Source organism: Coregonus lavaretus, assembly GCF_964263955.1.
Source record: "Coregonus lavaretus genome assembly, chromosome: 12".
In the NCBI taxonomy this organism is placed as follows: Eukaryota; Metazoa; Chordata; class Actinopteri; order Salmoniformes; family Salmonidae; genus Coregonus; species Coregonus lavaretus.
Window position 1 is genome coordinate 11056258 of NC_139999.1, and position 13316 is coordinate 11069573.

General features: G+C 41.5%; 1 protein-coding gene across 1 annotated transcript in view; it reads right to left on the reverse strand.

Moving 5' to 3' along the window:
- Positions 1 to 452: 452 nt before the first annotated feature.
- Positions 453 to 13316, reverse strand: part of LOC311138484 (transcriptional enhancer factor TEF-5-like) — a 63646-nt gene continuing 50782 nt past the window's right edge. The window contains exons 7-16 of the mRNA XM_084173179.1: positions 12298 to 12309; positions 8585 to 8713; positions 6722 to 6765; positions 6510 to 6566; positions 5323 to 5387; positions 4990 to 5126; positions 4606 to 4779; positions 3475 to 3618; positions 3131 to 3283; positions 453 to 2868 (exon numbers count right to left, since the gene is read on the reverse strand). Coding sequence (XP_084029305.1) covers positions 2755 to 2868; positions 3131 to 3283; positions 3475 to 3618; positions 4606 to 4779; positions 4990 to 5126; positions 5323 to 5387; positions 6510 to 6566; positions 6722 to 6765; positions 8585 to 8713; positions 12298 to 12309 — 1029 coding nt within the window. The 3' untranslated portion in view covers positions 453 to 2754. The remainder of the gene's footprint in view (positions 2869 to 3130; positions 3284 to 3474; positions 3619 to 4605; positions 4780 to 4989; positions 5127 to 5322; positions 5388 to 6509; positions 6567 to 6721; positions 6766 to 8584; positions 8714 to 12297; positions 12310 to 13316) is intronic.

Sequence of the window (13316 nt, forward strand, 5' to 3'; positions counted from 1 at the left end):
TGACAATATACCTGAATAAAGCCTACACTCTTAAAAAAAAAAGGTGCTATCTAGAACCTTAAAGGGTTCTTCGGCTGTCCCTATAGGAGAACCCTTTGAAGAACCCTTTTTAGTTCCAGGTAGAACCCTTTTGGGTTCCATGTAGAAGGGTTTTACATGGAACCCAAAAGGGTTCTACCTGGAAGCAAAAAATGGTTATCCTATGGGGACAGCTGAAGAACCCTTTTGGAACCCTTTTTTTCTTAGTGTACTCATATCATAGGTCTGCCTGGGTCTACTAGGCCTAATCTTGTGTTCTCCTGGTCCTCAGTAGAAATGTAACAGACCAAGGAAAGTGTGCAGTACAACATAGAAATACTGTATATGCAATACCTGTTTGAACAGTATAACACTGCCATCTACAGTAGTTTACAATGTATCTAATCTGTGAAGGAAACTGCATTAACCACTCAAATGAATAAACCTGTTTTAATGAGTTTTCAGGGGAAAATGGCCCCAAAGGCACCATGCGTCTTTAATTGTTAGATTACACATTTTGATTTGAGTATATAGTACAACCCCCTTAGTTTGAAGATAACAGAAAATACTAAAATGCAATGCACAATTGGTAACCAAGGCCACAATAAACCACCTTTTAACCAAACAAACTTGCCCACACCATTCAGATTATGATACATAAGATACAGCATCTCATCATCAATGTCAACAAAAACACACGTTTTCAACGGATGCATATGGCTTCTGCTGAAAGTCAAAAAAAACGAACAGAAAACAAAAGTATTAATTGTTATAATGATAATAAAAAACAAGGGCCTGTAAAAAAAGGTAAAATTGAGAAGTCTGCTAGTAAGGATTTAGCAGTTGTTTTAAGTCTAGCTCTTGAAGTACTAAATCCACCATACAAAGTCTGATGTATGAATTCTTATGACAGAAGTCCAGTGAACTGTCCAAGGCAGAGACCATCCCCTAGCTAGGGGATTAAGGTTATTGTGTCTTTAGTATAAAGTTCAGCTCAGCAATACTTGTAACACCTCCATTTCAATGGCAAAGGATAAACACATGGCCCATTTCCCAGCCCAGCCCTGCCCTCCCACCATTCGTTTCAATATAAATAACAATCAATGGTCACACACCACAGTACAGAGGATAGCTCTCTTTCAAAACATAAAAGCTGTTTTTCATTGACTGATGGCATTGGCAAATTAAGATTAATTTCTTGAAGGTTTGCTCATAAAATAAGAGATAGCTTTTGTTTTTATTAATACAATTTAGGAAAGAGAAACTTATCTTACACTATGTAGGCTTAGGGAAAGGGGATACATAGTCAGTTGCACAACTGAATGCATTCAACCGAAATGTGTCTTCCGCATTTAACCCAACCCCTCTGAATCAGAGAGGTGAGGGGGGCAGCCTTAAGGGACATCATCGGCAGCCGGTTGTTGTTAGGGGGGTTAACTGCCTTGCTCAAGTGCAGAACAGCAGATTTTTCCACCTTGCCAGCTCGGGGATTCAAACCAGCAAACTTTTGGTTATCTCTCGATTGGGGAGATTGGATTAGAATACCTGGATTTCTTACATTAGTTGAAACTCACCGTTAAATTTGGTCAGTTCCAATTTGGCAATGTCGAATCTGGTGAATTCACAAGCCATGTTTTTAAGAAAACAGTGTTAAAGTGAATCACAAATATAAACACGTCCCCAAAAAAGTATCCTATGTAACACATATTCCTGTAGCATCCACAGACTCCCAGTACAGAAACGGTTCATTTCAATAACATAACTAAAGGCTGAAAATACAACTCTTTGTTGCTTCACCCCTTCGTGACCTTTTAAGTGCACCACAGCACATAGATGTGTTGTTGTCTAGACCCATAAAAGCCTAGGGACTAGAAACTGAATGATCTGATCATGCTATCCACTTGCCGTACACGTGGACTGCATCTAAACTTGTAACCATTCAATACAACACATCAATAGAAAAATGAATAATAGTTTAATCCATAACATAATGTGCCTGGATCAGAAGTGTGCTTCAAGGATCTAGATAAGAAAGGGTGAACTGCATAATCATGTTCAGTTTCCAATTCATTGATGCATTTACATCCGTTCGGTTTCTTTCTGTTTATTTAAAGACAAGAGGTAGTACATAAGGCATTCCAGAGTGTCTGGCAACTGATCAATATGTGTCTTTGGAGAAAGGCACTTGGCTGCCATCCTATCTAATTGATCAACACCCCTCGGTAGGACCCTTCTACTTTTGGATTCTTTTGTGTTTGTTCTTCTTCCATGGTCTTTGTATCTGTACCATTCCAATCTATCCACTTCTTCTTATATTGCTTAGAGTGTGTTTCCTTGGAGACAACTCTCTTAGCCTTGTTCACTTTCTCATGCCCTCAGTGAATCTCAACCTACTGTACATTTACTGTCATTACCAATTTGACCCAACTTGTCTCAGCACATTTAACTATATGGGTTAAAAAGTCGCCCTTAAAACAAAACAATGAATTCTCCTCATTTCCTTTCTTGTCTATTGAGAGACGTCATCCTTTTTCCTATATTACAAATAACTGTGTGGAAGTTTAAAATGTGTTCATGTCAGTTCATCCTAACGTCGTTTTGAATGTTACAGTTGAGCAGTCTGTACTGTACATATTGTCACGCAGTGCTTCGTCAGCTGATTCCCAAACCTCCCTGCAGAACAGTGGGTGGGTCAGTCTTCGACGAGACTGTAGACGTAGCAGAATGGTGGGTGGGTCAGTCTTTCACGAGCCTGTAGACGTGGTACTGTGCCCCGTGTTCACTCGTCGAGACCTCGAACACAAAAGCTATACATAGCAAGGTCTCCTGGGTGTCACGGTCTGTCACCACCTGGGGAATGGAACAGAAGTAGGACAACACCAGGTCAAATACAGGTCATCCACTTGTAGTCGTATACTTGTAGTCCTATACAGTAGGTGACATATCAATCAATCAATCAATTCACGAAGCACAACAAAAGGAGGAACAATGAAGCAAAACCAATGAGGTCAAAAACATATAATCTATTGTTCTAGGTTGAAATAGTCACAGTGTATTCTCAAATTGTAAATTAGTTACTATCTTATTATCTTGTAATAAAGCATAATGTTACCTGAAGTATAGTGAAGTTTTCCAGAACACTGTTCATCATGTATTTTTCTGGCAGGTGTTTGAGCTTGTGGATGAAGTTGATCATGTACTCGCACATGGGAGAGCGGTGGATCCTGTAGACACACTTCCCTCCCTCCATCCGGGCGTACTCCGTCTGAAATTCACAAAAGGAGAGATTTTAAAACTCGGCAAAACAGCAAACATCTGACTTGAGGTAAACGTGATTGCATGAAATGCAATTATAGTGTCTGACAGTACATTTAATTTAACCTTTATCTTCTACCTGGAACGACCTGACAGCTGTTTTTGTGACTATAAAGCAGACCCAGTGGACAACGGCCTCACCTCAACTTTCTCAACCACCTGTTTGCCGAAGGAGCAGACTTTGGTGGAGACGGTGATGGTCATGTTCTCAGAGCTGCTGTACTGGCTGCTAACTCCGTAGAAGGAGCCTGGGCCGTCCTGCATGCCACTGCTGTTCAGATCCGCCTGCAGAGACAGGACACACACAGGACAAGTCAGATTAAAGCTAAGATAACAGGCCTAAACCCTTTGGTTTTATTCTACTCTAAAGGACAGAATACTCAAACTACCAAAAGGGACTGTGTGACTGTGTGAGAGTGTGACTGTGTGAGAGTGTGACTGTGTGAGAGTATGACTGTGTGAGAGTGTGACTGTGTGACTGTGTGAGTGTGACTGTGTGACAGTTTGACTGTATGAGAGTGTGACTGTGTGAGAGTATGACTGTGTGAGAGTGTGACTGTGTGACAGTGTGACTTTGTGACAGTGTGAGAGTGTGACTGTGAGAGTGTGACTGTGTGACTGTGTGAGAGTGTGACTGTGTGAGAGTGTGACTGTGTGAGAGTGTGAGAGTGTGACTGTGAGAGTGTGACTGTGTGAGAGTGTGACTGTGTGAGTGTGAGAGTATGACTGTGTGAGTGTGACTGTGAGAGAGTGTGACTGTGTGAGTGTGAGAGTGTGACTGTGTGAGTGTGAGAGTGTGACTGTGTGACAGTGTAAATGTGTGACAGTGTGAATATGTTAGGGTATAACAGTGTAGGTTTAAAATCACACATACATACACTGCCCAGTAAAATAATTCAAGGTGAGGATAAAACAATAAAGGACAGAATACTCAAACTACCAAAAGGGACTGTGTGACTGTGTGAGAGTGTGACTGTGTGAGAGTGTGACTGTGTGAGAGTGTGACTGTGTGACTGTGTGAGAGTGTGACTGTGTGACTGTGTGAGAGTGTGACTGTGTGAGAGTGTGACTGTGTGAGAGTGTGACTGTGTGACTGTGTGACAGTGTAAATGTGTGACAGTGTGAATGTGCGACGGTGTGACAGTGTAGGTTTAAAATCCATACACTGCCCAGTAAAATAATTCAAGGTGAGGATAAAACAATAATTAAATTGATTTGTCAAACCATCAGTATAAATACATAATTGAACCGGATGACGTCATCATCACCCACCCAAAATTTGACTAGGAAAAAGGCGTTCTGGGGGCCTTTCTCATAAAGCTCTTTGAGTCCGCCCTTCTTCTCTGGGAACTTGTCGTAGATCTGCCTGATGTCCACTGCCTCCAGCAGAGGGTCGCTGTAGGATGGGTTGGTCTGGCCAATGTGGACAAACAGGTGTTTGCTGTACTGCAGGGGGAGAGAGAGGAAGATGGTCAGACTAGCCGCCATGACAGAAGTCTAGCTTGACCATACTGAGTTAGCGCTAGACATTGAGTCTGACTAGTGTAACTATGTGGACTGCAAAACAAAGGCCTTTATTGACAACTTTGATTAGCACTTGTTGGTTAGTGTGGTTGGTTAATGTGGTTTGGTGGTGTAGTTGGTTTGGTGACTCACGTTGTCGGGGTCCCTCTGCACCTCCATGAAGGCAGAGTACTCTAACATCCGCAGCTTGGAGGAGGCGATGGTCCGGTCCTGCCACACGGGCACCGCCGTAGCAGCCGGGGGCAGGGGGGGTGCCAAAGGCTCATAGTCTGAGAGAGAGAGAGACTGATTTTAATTTCTGTATTAATGTTAAGCACCAGATATATTGATGATGTGTATGTTATATCACATGTTTCATTACTGCCATCTTTGGACAGTTCTCCCTTTTAGATATCATGAATGAGGACGTACTGTATGAATGTATGAATGAAGATGAAAGCTAACTGACTTTGACTCCATACTCACTTGATATAGGGGGAGGGGGGGGGCCTGGTAGAGTTGTGTATGGAGACGGTGCAAAAGGTTTGATACTGAAAGAGAGAATGATTATCACACCACAGTTGAGGAGTCAAACTTTTCAGTTTTCATCCAACTGTGTTTATTCCACATATTTCCAAAAGTGAAATTCCATGTGAAACCTGGTTATGCTAGTGGCATGTTGCTTTGGGCTTCATTGGCATGTCAGACAGACGTGGATCCACAGTATTATGACACGTTTCTCAACATAGGCATGTCAGACAGACGTGGATCCACAGTATTATGACACGTTTCTCAACATAGGCATGTCAGACAGACGTGGATCCACAGTATTATGACACGTTTCTCAACATAGGCATGTCAGACAGACGTGGATCCACAGTATTATGACACGTTTCTCAACATAGGCATGTCAGACAGACGTGGATCCACAGTATTATGACACGTTTCTCAACATAGGCATGTCAGACAGACGTGGATCCACAGTATTATGACACGTTTCTCAACATAGGCATGTCAGACAGACGTGGATCCACAGTATTATGACACGTTTCTCAACATAGGCATGTCAGACAGACGTGGATCCACAGTATTATGACACGTTTCTCAACATAGGCATGTGTCTGTGGCTGCACCAGCTAGGTGTAAGTCCACCTCTGCTTCACTCTGTCATATTGCTCTACACCATACACATAGTGATGCTATTAACGTACGCTGACTGATTGGTGGATTGATTATTTGATTGATGTTTCTCTGCGGACATTCTCTGCTCATGTGATTGTGGCACATCATTTAAGTGTGACATGTGAACGTTCACAATGGGCCAAATCCTAACTTCAGATACGCTTTTTGTGCAAGTCATGCATAAATGTCAATGGAAGATTTGCTTTAAAATTGGAGTGACAAACATGGATCTCAAGTGAGGTGTTGTCATAGACTAATGTACCACTATGCCCCCAGTTTGTCATGAAATCACCCTATCGTGTAACGTCTTTACATCCCAAATGGCCAGAACGGAACGACTTCGCAAACAACTTCACAGCATGTTTGGTCTTCTCGCTCTCAGATGTGAAGCTGGTTGTGCCCTGGTCGTAAAGTTAGTGCAGGAGCAGGACACATACTGAAGCAGAGTTAGTGCTGCCTTGGTGCTACAGCTGGACCAGGAGGAAACTTACGCATAGCTGGTGCGGCCAAACCCAGGAGTCCTTCCCTGGTTGAGCTCTAGAATCAGCCTGATGTGCACAAATGCGATCCGTTAAACGTGCCAAAGAGAACCCGCCATTCCAATCACACCAAGTGTCAATCAATCAAACAACCAATCAAACGCACAGTCCAAACACCTGAACCTGTCACTCAACCGATAGTAAACACATTCAGTCATACTCACTCCTGAGAGGGGCCGGGTTGTCCTGGGATAGGGCCTGGCCAAAACTGGAAGGCAAAGGTAACGGAGTCGGTTCAACAGAGTTTCACAAAAGCTCTGTCCTCAAGTTATACAGTTGAAGTCGGAAGTTTACATACACCTTAGCCAAATACATTTAAACTCTGCTTTTCACTATTGCTGACATTTAATCCTAGTAAAAATTCCCAGTCTTAGGTCAGTTAGGATCACCACTTTATTTTAAGAATGTGAAATGTCAGAATAATAGTAGAGAGAATTATTTATTTCAGCTTTTATTTCTTTCATCACATTCCCAGTGGGTCAGAAGTTTACATACACTCAATTAGTATTTGGTAGAATTGCCTTTAAATGGTTTAACTTGGGTCAAACGTTTCGGGTAGCCTTCCACAAGCCTCCCACAATAAGTTGGCTGAATTTTGGCCCATTCCTCCTGACAGAGCTGGTGTAACTGAGTCAGGTTTGTAGGCCTCCTTGCTCACACACGCCTTTTCAGTTCTGCCGACACATTTTCTATAGGATTGAGATCAGGGCTTTGTGATGGCCACTCCAATACCTTGACTTTGTTGTCCTTAAGCCATTTTGCCACAACTTTGGAAGTATGCGTGGGGTCATTGTCCATTTGGAAGACCCATTTGCGACCAAGCTTTAACTTCCTGACTGATGTCTTGAGATGTTGCTTCAATATATGCCATCTATTTTGTGAAGTGCACCAGTCCCTCCTGCAGCAAAGCACCCCCACAGCATGATGCTGCCACCTCCGTGCTTCACGGTTGGGATGGTGTTCTTCAGCTTGCAAGCTCCCTTTTTTCCTCCAAACATAACGATGGTCATTATGGCCAAACAGTTATATTTCTCTTTTATCAGACCAGAGGACATTTCTCCAAAAAGTACGATCTTTGTCCCCATGTGCAGTTGCAAACCATAGTCTGGCTTTTTTATGGCGGTTTTGGAGCAGTGGCTTCTTCCTTGCTGAGCGGCCTTTCAGGTTGTGTCGATATAGGACTCGTTTTACTGTGGATATAGATACTTTTGTACTGGTTTCCTCCAGCATCTTCACAGGGTCCTTTGCTGTTGTTCTTGGATTGATTTGCACTTTTCGCACCAAAGTATGTTCATCTCTAGGAGACAGAACGCGTCTCCTTCCTGAGCGGTATGACGGCTGCGTGGTCCCATGGTGTTTATACTTGCGTACTATTGTTTGTATAGATGAACGTGGTACCTTCAGGCATTTGGAAATTGCTCCCAAGGATGAACCAGACTTGTGGAGGTCTACAATTTTTTTTCTGAGGTCTTGGCTGATTTATTTTGATTTTCCCATGATGTCAAGCAAAGAGGCACTGAGTTTGAAGGTAGGCCTTGAAATATGTCAGTCAATTAGCCTATCAGAAGCTTCTAAAGCCATGACATCATTTTCTGGAATTTTCCAAGCTGTTTAAAGGCACAGTCAACTTAGTGTATGTAAACTTCTGACCCACTGGAATTGTGATACAGTGAATTATAACTGAAATAATCTGTCTGTAAATAATTGTTGGAAAAATTACTTGTGTCATGCACAAAGTAGATGTCCTAAATTACTTGCCAAAACTATAGTTTGTTAACAAGACATTTGTGGAGTGGTTGAAAAACGAGTTTTAATGACTCCAACCTAAGTGTATGTAAACTTCTGACTTCAACTATATATTCACAGGCTCATTTGGTCAAGCTTTACATGAAGTAGATCAGGGACTGTACTGTATTCCCATAGCCTACATCAATTACTAGTACAACAATAACATAATACTTGTAAATAGTGTCAATGCAGAACAAAAGCAATCATTGCAACCCCAAACCCAGTGTAGAAGAGCTCACCCTGGCTTGCGGGGGGTAGGGAGAGTGGGGCAGTGGGGGTAGCTGGCTCTTGATCAGGCTCGGAGACACGATCTGAGCAGACGACAATGCTGCCATGTTCTGGAGGGCCTTGTCTTTAGATGCCTGGTCCTGTGGATGAGGAGGAGTAGGTGAGGGAGATGCACCACTAGGGGGCAGTCTAACACCTAGTATACACTGACCTGGTTGACATAACTACTACAGTACTCACAGTGCCCCAAGAGGAACACAGTTGGTTCAATAGTTACAACTATTACTACTAGCTATCACTACTATATTTATACTGTAAATATAACATTCTCTGAGCTTCTTATGTGCTCCCATTAGGATCTTCAGTAAACAAAAAGCAGATCTGAGTCTTAACTGCCACTATGTCTGGAGTACTACCAGGCTACAATAATTAATAAGACATGAAGAGAACATGTATATGATTAATTGTACCATTCAACGAAGAGCAGATGAAAAAGCTTTTAAGCCACATAATCAAACAGAACATTCCAGGAGTCACATGATTCTAATTAGTAGAGACCTTGAAGGAAAAGCCTCTTGCAGAAAGACCACTCTTATTATGGAAAAAGGCAGTAAAATAGAAAATAAGACTGCAATAGTAAAAAGTTCCTCTGTTTCAGAGGACTCTAGATGAATATATACTGTAGGACTAATGGCTGCATTGGCCAGTACACTGCACTGTATATGGTCAGATTGCAATTGGTATGAAGGTGATTTGTCTGGAACGTTCTGCTGATTGTAATGGTCAGTGATAGAAAAGAAAAGCGTAGATGATTAAGCTTGGCATTATTGTACCTGGACATTCAAGAGCATTTAACTTTACTGTATGTCTACCAGCAAAATAACACTGAAACATCAGAAACAGCACTTTGTGTGTGCCTCACCACACTAGAACCAGTATCTAACCCTCATAGCAATATTACAATCATATTGTCATTGTACAAAGCAGAGAGAGAGAGGATAGTTAAGTTGCACTAAACTCCCCAGTCCCCACAGTTGTGGGAGCCGTGAGGTAAAATCTCTAAAGGCCAACACCTTTAGGTGTATTCTCATCACTGTGCAACTATGTGACATTTCTTAGCAGGAGAAACAACATTATCCTACATTTGCCTTGTTGGTAGTATTACTGCCGTCTTGAAATAGGAAAGAGATGTACCTGTAGAAGCAGCAGAAAGCTGACCTAAAGAATCTCCAAATGCCAAATCTTTAGCATCAACAAAGTCAAAATGAAAGTTACAAAACACAGTGAGTGCACTGTGTGAAACTGGTATCAGTGATTTACTGAGCCATAACTGACTATAGACTCTGACCAGGTAGAGGAACACAGGTAATGTTTATGTTTCTCTACAGTATCACACTGTGCTGTGATGATTCTAGCACTAAATGGTGTAAGTGCATCCCTAGGTTAAGTAGTACCGTACACATTGGTAGTGGATGGGGTCATATAACTGTGTACAGTATAGAAGATCGCTGAACCTATGCTCTACACACAGTTGAAGTCAGAAGTTTACATACACCTTAGCCAAATACATTTAAACTCAGCTTTTCACTATTCCTGACATTTAATCCTAGTAAAAATTCCCTGTCTTGGGTCAGTTAGGATCACCACTTTATTTTAAGAATGTGAAATGTCAGAATAATAGTAGAGAGAATTATTTATTTCAGCTTTTATTTCTTTCATCACATTCCCAGTGGGTCATAAGTTTACATACACTCAATTAGTATTTGGTAGAATTGCCTTTAAATTGTTTAACTTGGGTCAAACGGTTCGGGTAGCCTTCCACAAGCCTTCCACAATAAGTTGGCTGAATTTTGGCCCATTCCTCCTGACAGAGCTGGTGTAACTGAGTCAGGTTTGTAGGCCTCCTTGCTCACACACGCCTTTTCAGTTCTGCCCACACATTTTCTATAGGATTGAGGTCAGGGCTTTGTGATGGCCACTCCAATACCTTGACTTTGTTGTCCTTAAGCCATTTTGCCACAACTTTGGAAGTATGCGTGGGGTCATTGTCCATTTGGAAGACCCATTTGTGACCAAGCTTTAACTTCCTGACTGATGTCTTGAGATGTTGCTTCAATATATGCCATCTATTTTGTGAAGTGCACCAGTCCCTCCTGCAGCAAAGCACCCCCACATCATGATGCTGGCACCTCCGTGCTTCACGGTTGGGATGGTGTTCTTCAGCTTGCAAGTCCCCCTTTTTCCTCAAAACATAACGATAGTCATTATGGCCAAACAGTTCTATTTTTGTTTCATCAGACCAGAGGACATTTCTCCAAAAAGTACGATCTTTGTCCCCATGTGCAGTTGCAAACCATAGTCTGGCTTTTTTATGTAGGTTTTGGAGCAGTGGCTTCTTCCTTGCTGAGCGGCCTTTCAGGTTATGTCAATATAGGACTTGTTTTACTGTGGATATAGATACTTTTGTACCTGTTTCCTCCAGCATCTTCACAAGGTCCTTTGCTGTTGTTCTGGGATTGATTTGCACTTTTCGAACCAAAGAACGTTCATCTCTAGGAGACAGAACGCGTCTCCTTCCTGAGCGGTATGACGGCTGCATGGTCCCATGGTGTTTATACTTGCGTACTATTGTGTGTACAGATGAACGTGGTACCTTCAGGCATTTGGAAATTGCTCCCAAGGATGAACCAGACTTGTGCAGGTCTACAATATTTTTTCTGAGGTCTTGGCTGATTTCTTTAGATATTCCCATGATGTCAAGCACAGAGGCACTGAGTTTGAAGGTAGGCCTTGAAATACATCCACAGGTACACCTCCAATTGACTCAAATGATGTCAATTAGCCTATCAGAAGCTTCTAAAGCCATGACATCATTTTCTGGAATTTTCCAAGCTGTTTAAAGGCACGGTCAACTTAGTGTATGTAAACTTCTGACCCACTGGAATTGTGATACAGTGAATTATAAGTGAAATAATCTGTCTGTAAACAATTGTTGGAAAAATTACTTGTGTCCTGCACAAAGTAGATGTCCTAACCGACTTGCCAAAACTATAGTTTGTTAACAAGAAATGTGTGGAGTGGTTGAAAAACAAGTTTTAATGACTCCAACCTAAGTGTATGTAAACTTCCGACTTCAACTGTAAATGCACTGCCTCATAATTGGACAAAACAATCTGTGAAAATAATTATAATATTATCTAGGGGACGCTCAATCGGATCGTGATATTGGTCCTTCAAAGTATTGATCAGAAAAAGTTTCTGGTTTTGCATCCAGATTTCACCATGCCTGAACATTCTCTTGGATCACAGTTTTGTATCAACAATAGCCTATGGAATTGGAAGCATTTAGCACATCTGCTAAATATGTGTGTGTGACCAATACATTTTGATTTGATTTGATTTGGAACTGACATGTAATGTTTGCTAATGCTGTTGCAGACTTTTTTTTGTGTCTGCATATGTAGCATAAACTAAACAAGTGTTAAGAAGTATGTCCTCAGAGAAGCAGAATCACCCTGCAAAAACATGATAATCAATCATGATCAGATACGATGCACAGCAATGTGGTTCCAAGCACACACGTTTCCTATTCCTAAGATCTGGTTTATTATGGGATAGTAGTGGGGTTGGGTTGCCATGCCAGCAGAGGGCATTAGCGGAGTGGACAATGCTCTGGCACCGCCAAGCAGGAGGGAAGCAAATCTCAAAAGTCAAATCCACTTACCAAGTTCATGGCCTAAATCAAAGGAAAGAGAAACCATTAGTATACACATCTAAAGGCATATACTTACAGGGATACTGTGATAAACTATGGGTTTGCTTATAGGCTGTGTCAGTACAAACTAAAATCAGCAATAATGGACAAGTTCTAGCTGTACTGTAGGTCACTAGGATGTTGACATAAAATGAATGTTCTTATCCCTGAAGAAAAGCTAGGAAACACTAACTGAAAGACAACAGGTATAATTCATTATAGAGATAGACGGTATAATGCATTATGATGCGCTCATAAATGCATTGCAAGACTTTATAATGACTTAGTATCATCTCCTTTTGAGCCTGTTGAAAAACTGTTACATACAAAGGCAGAACATAGAAAGAGTAAATAATAAAACATTATAAGGACTTATAACAAGTGATAATGCACTATATCTGTTGGCTCTAAGCCAGGGGTGTTAAACATACAACAGGTGGGCCGCATATATCTCACATCAGTCAAATTAATACTAAACCAACTGCAACATCTCTTATGTAGTTCTTTCTAAATACCCCATAAGGAGCCCTGATATAAGGAAATGGGAGCTGAATTTAACTGGGACAGGAACTGCGCTAGGGACAATAATGTAGGGAAAGGTAGAGTATATCCCTCTCATTCCAATAAATGTCCAAACATTGAGGTGGTTACAATAATGCAGGTTCCTTATCAGTCTACTAGATACAGTCTACTAGAAAATAAATAGAGAAGTCTAAATAAAGAAGGTCCAATAAACTTCAATGAAGGCAAAGGGTGAACTAGCAACTACATTTTTGTAAAATGATTTACACAGTATGCTAACTGACAGTAATATACACTTTAACACAATAATTTCCTCAGGCACACTATAAGTGTACGCTGATTCACTTTGTGTTTGCAGTTGTTTTGGGGTTGAGGGATATAATGAAGATCTAAAGCTGGATGAGGATTAGTGTAACTGTAACACCTCTGCCTGCAGTCCTCTGATGATGGAATGAAGACAAGTGGCA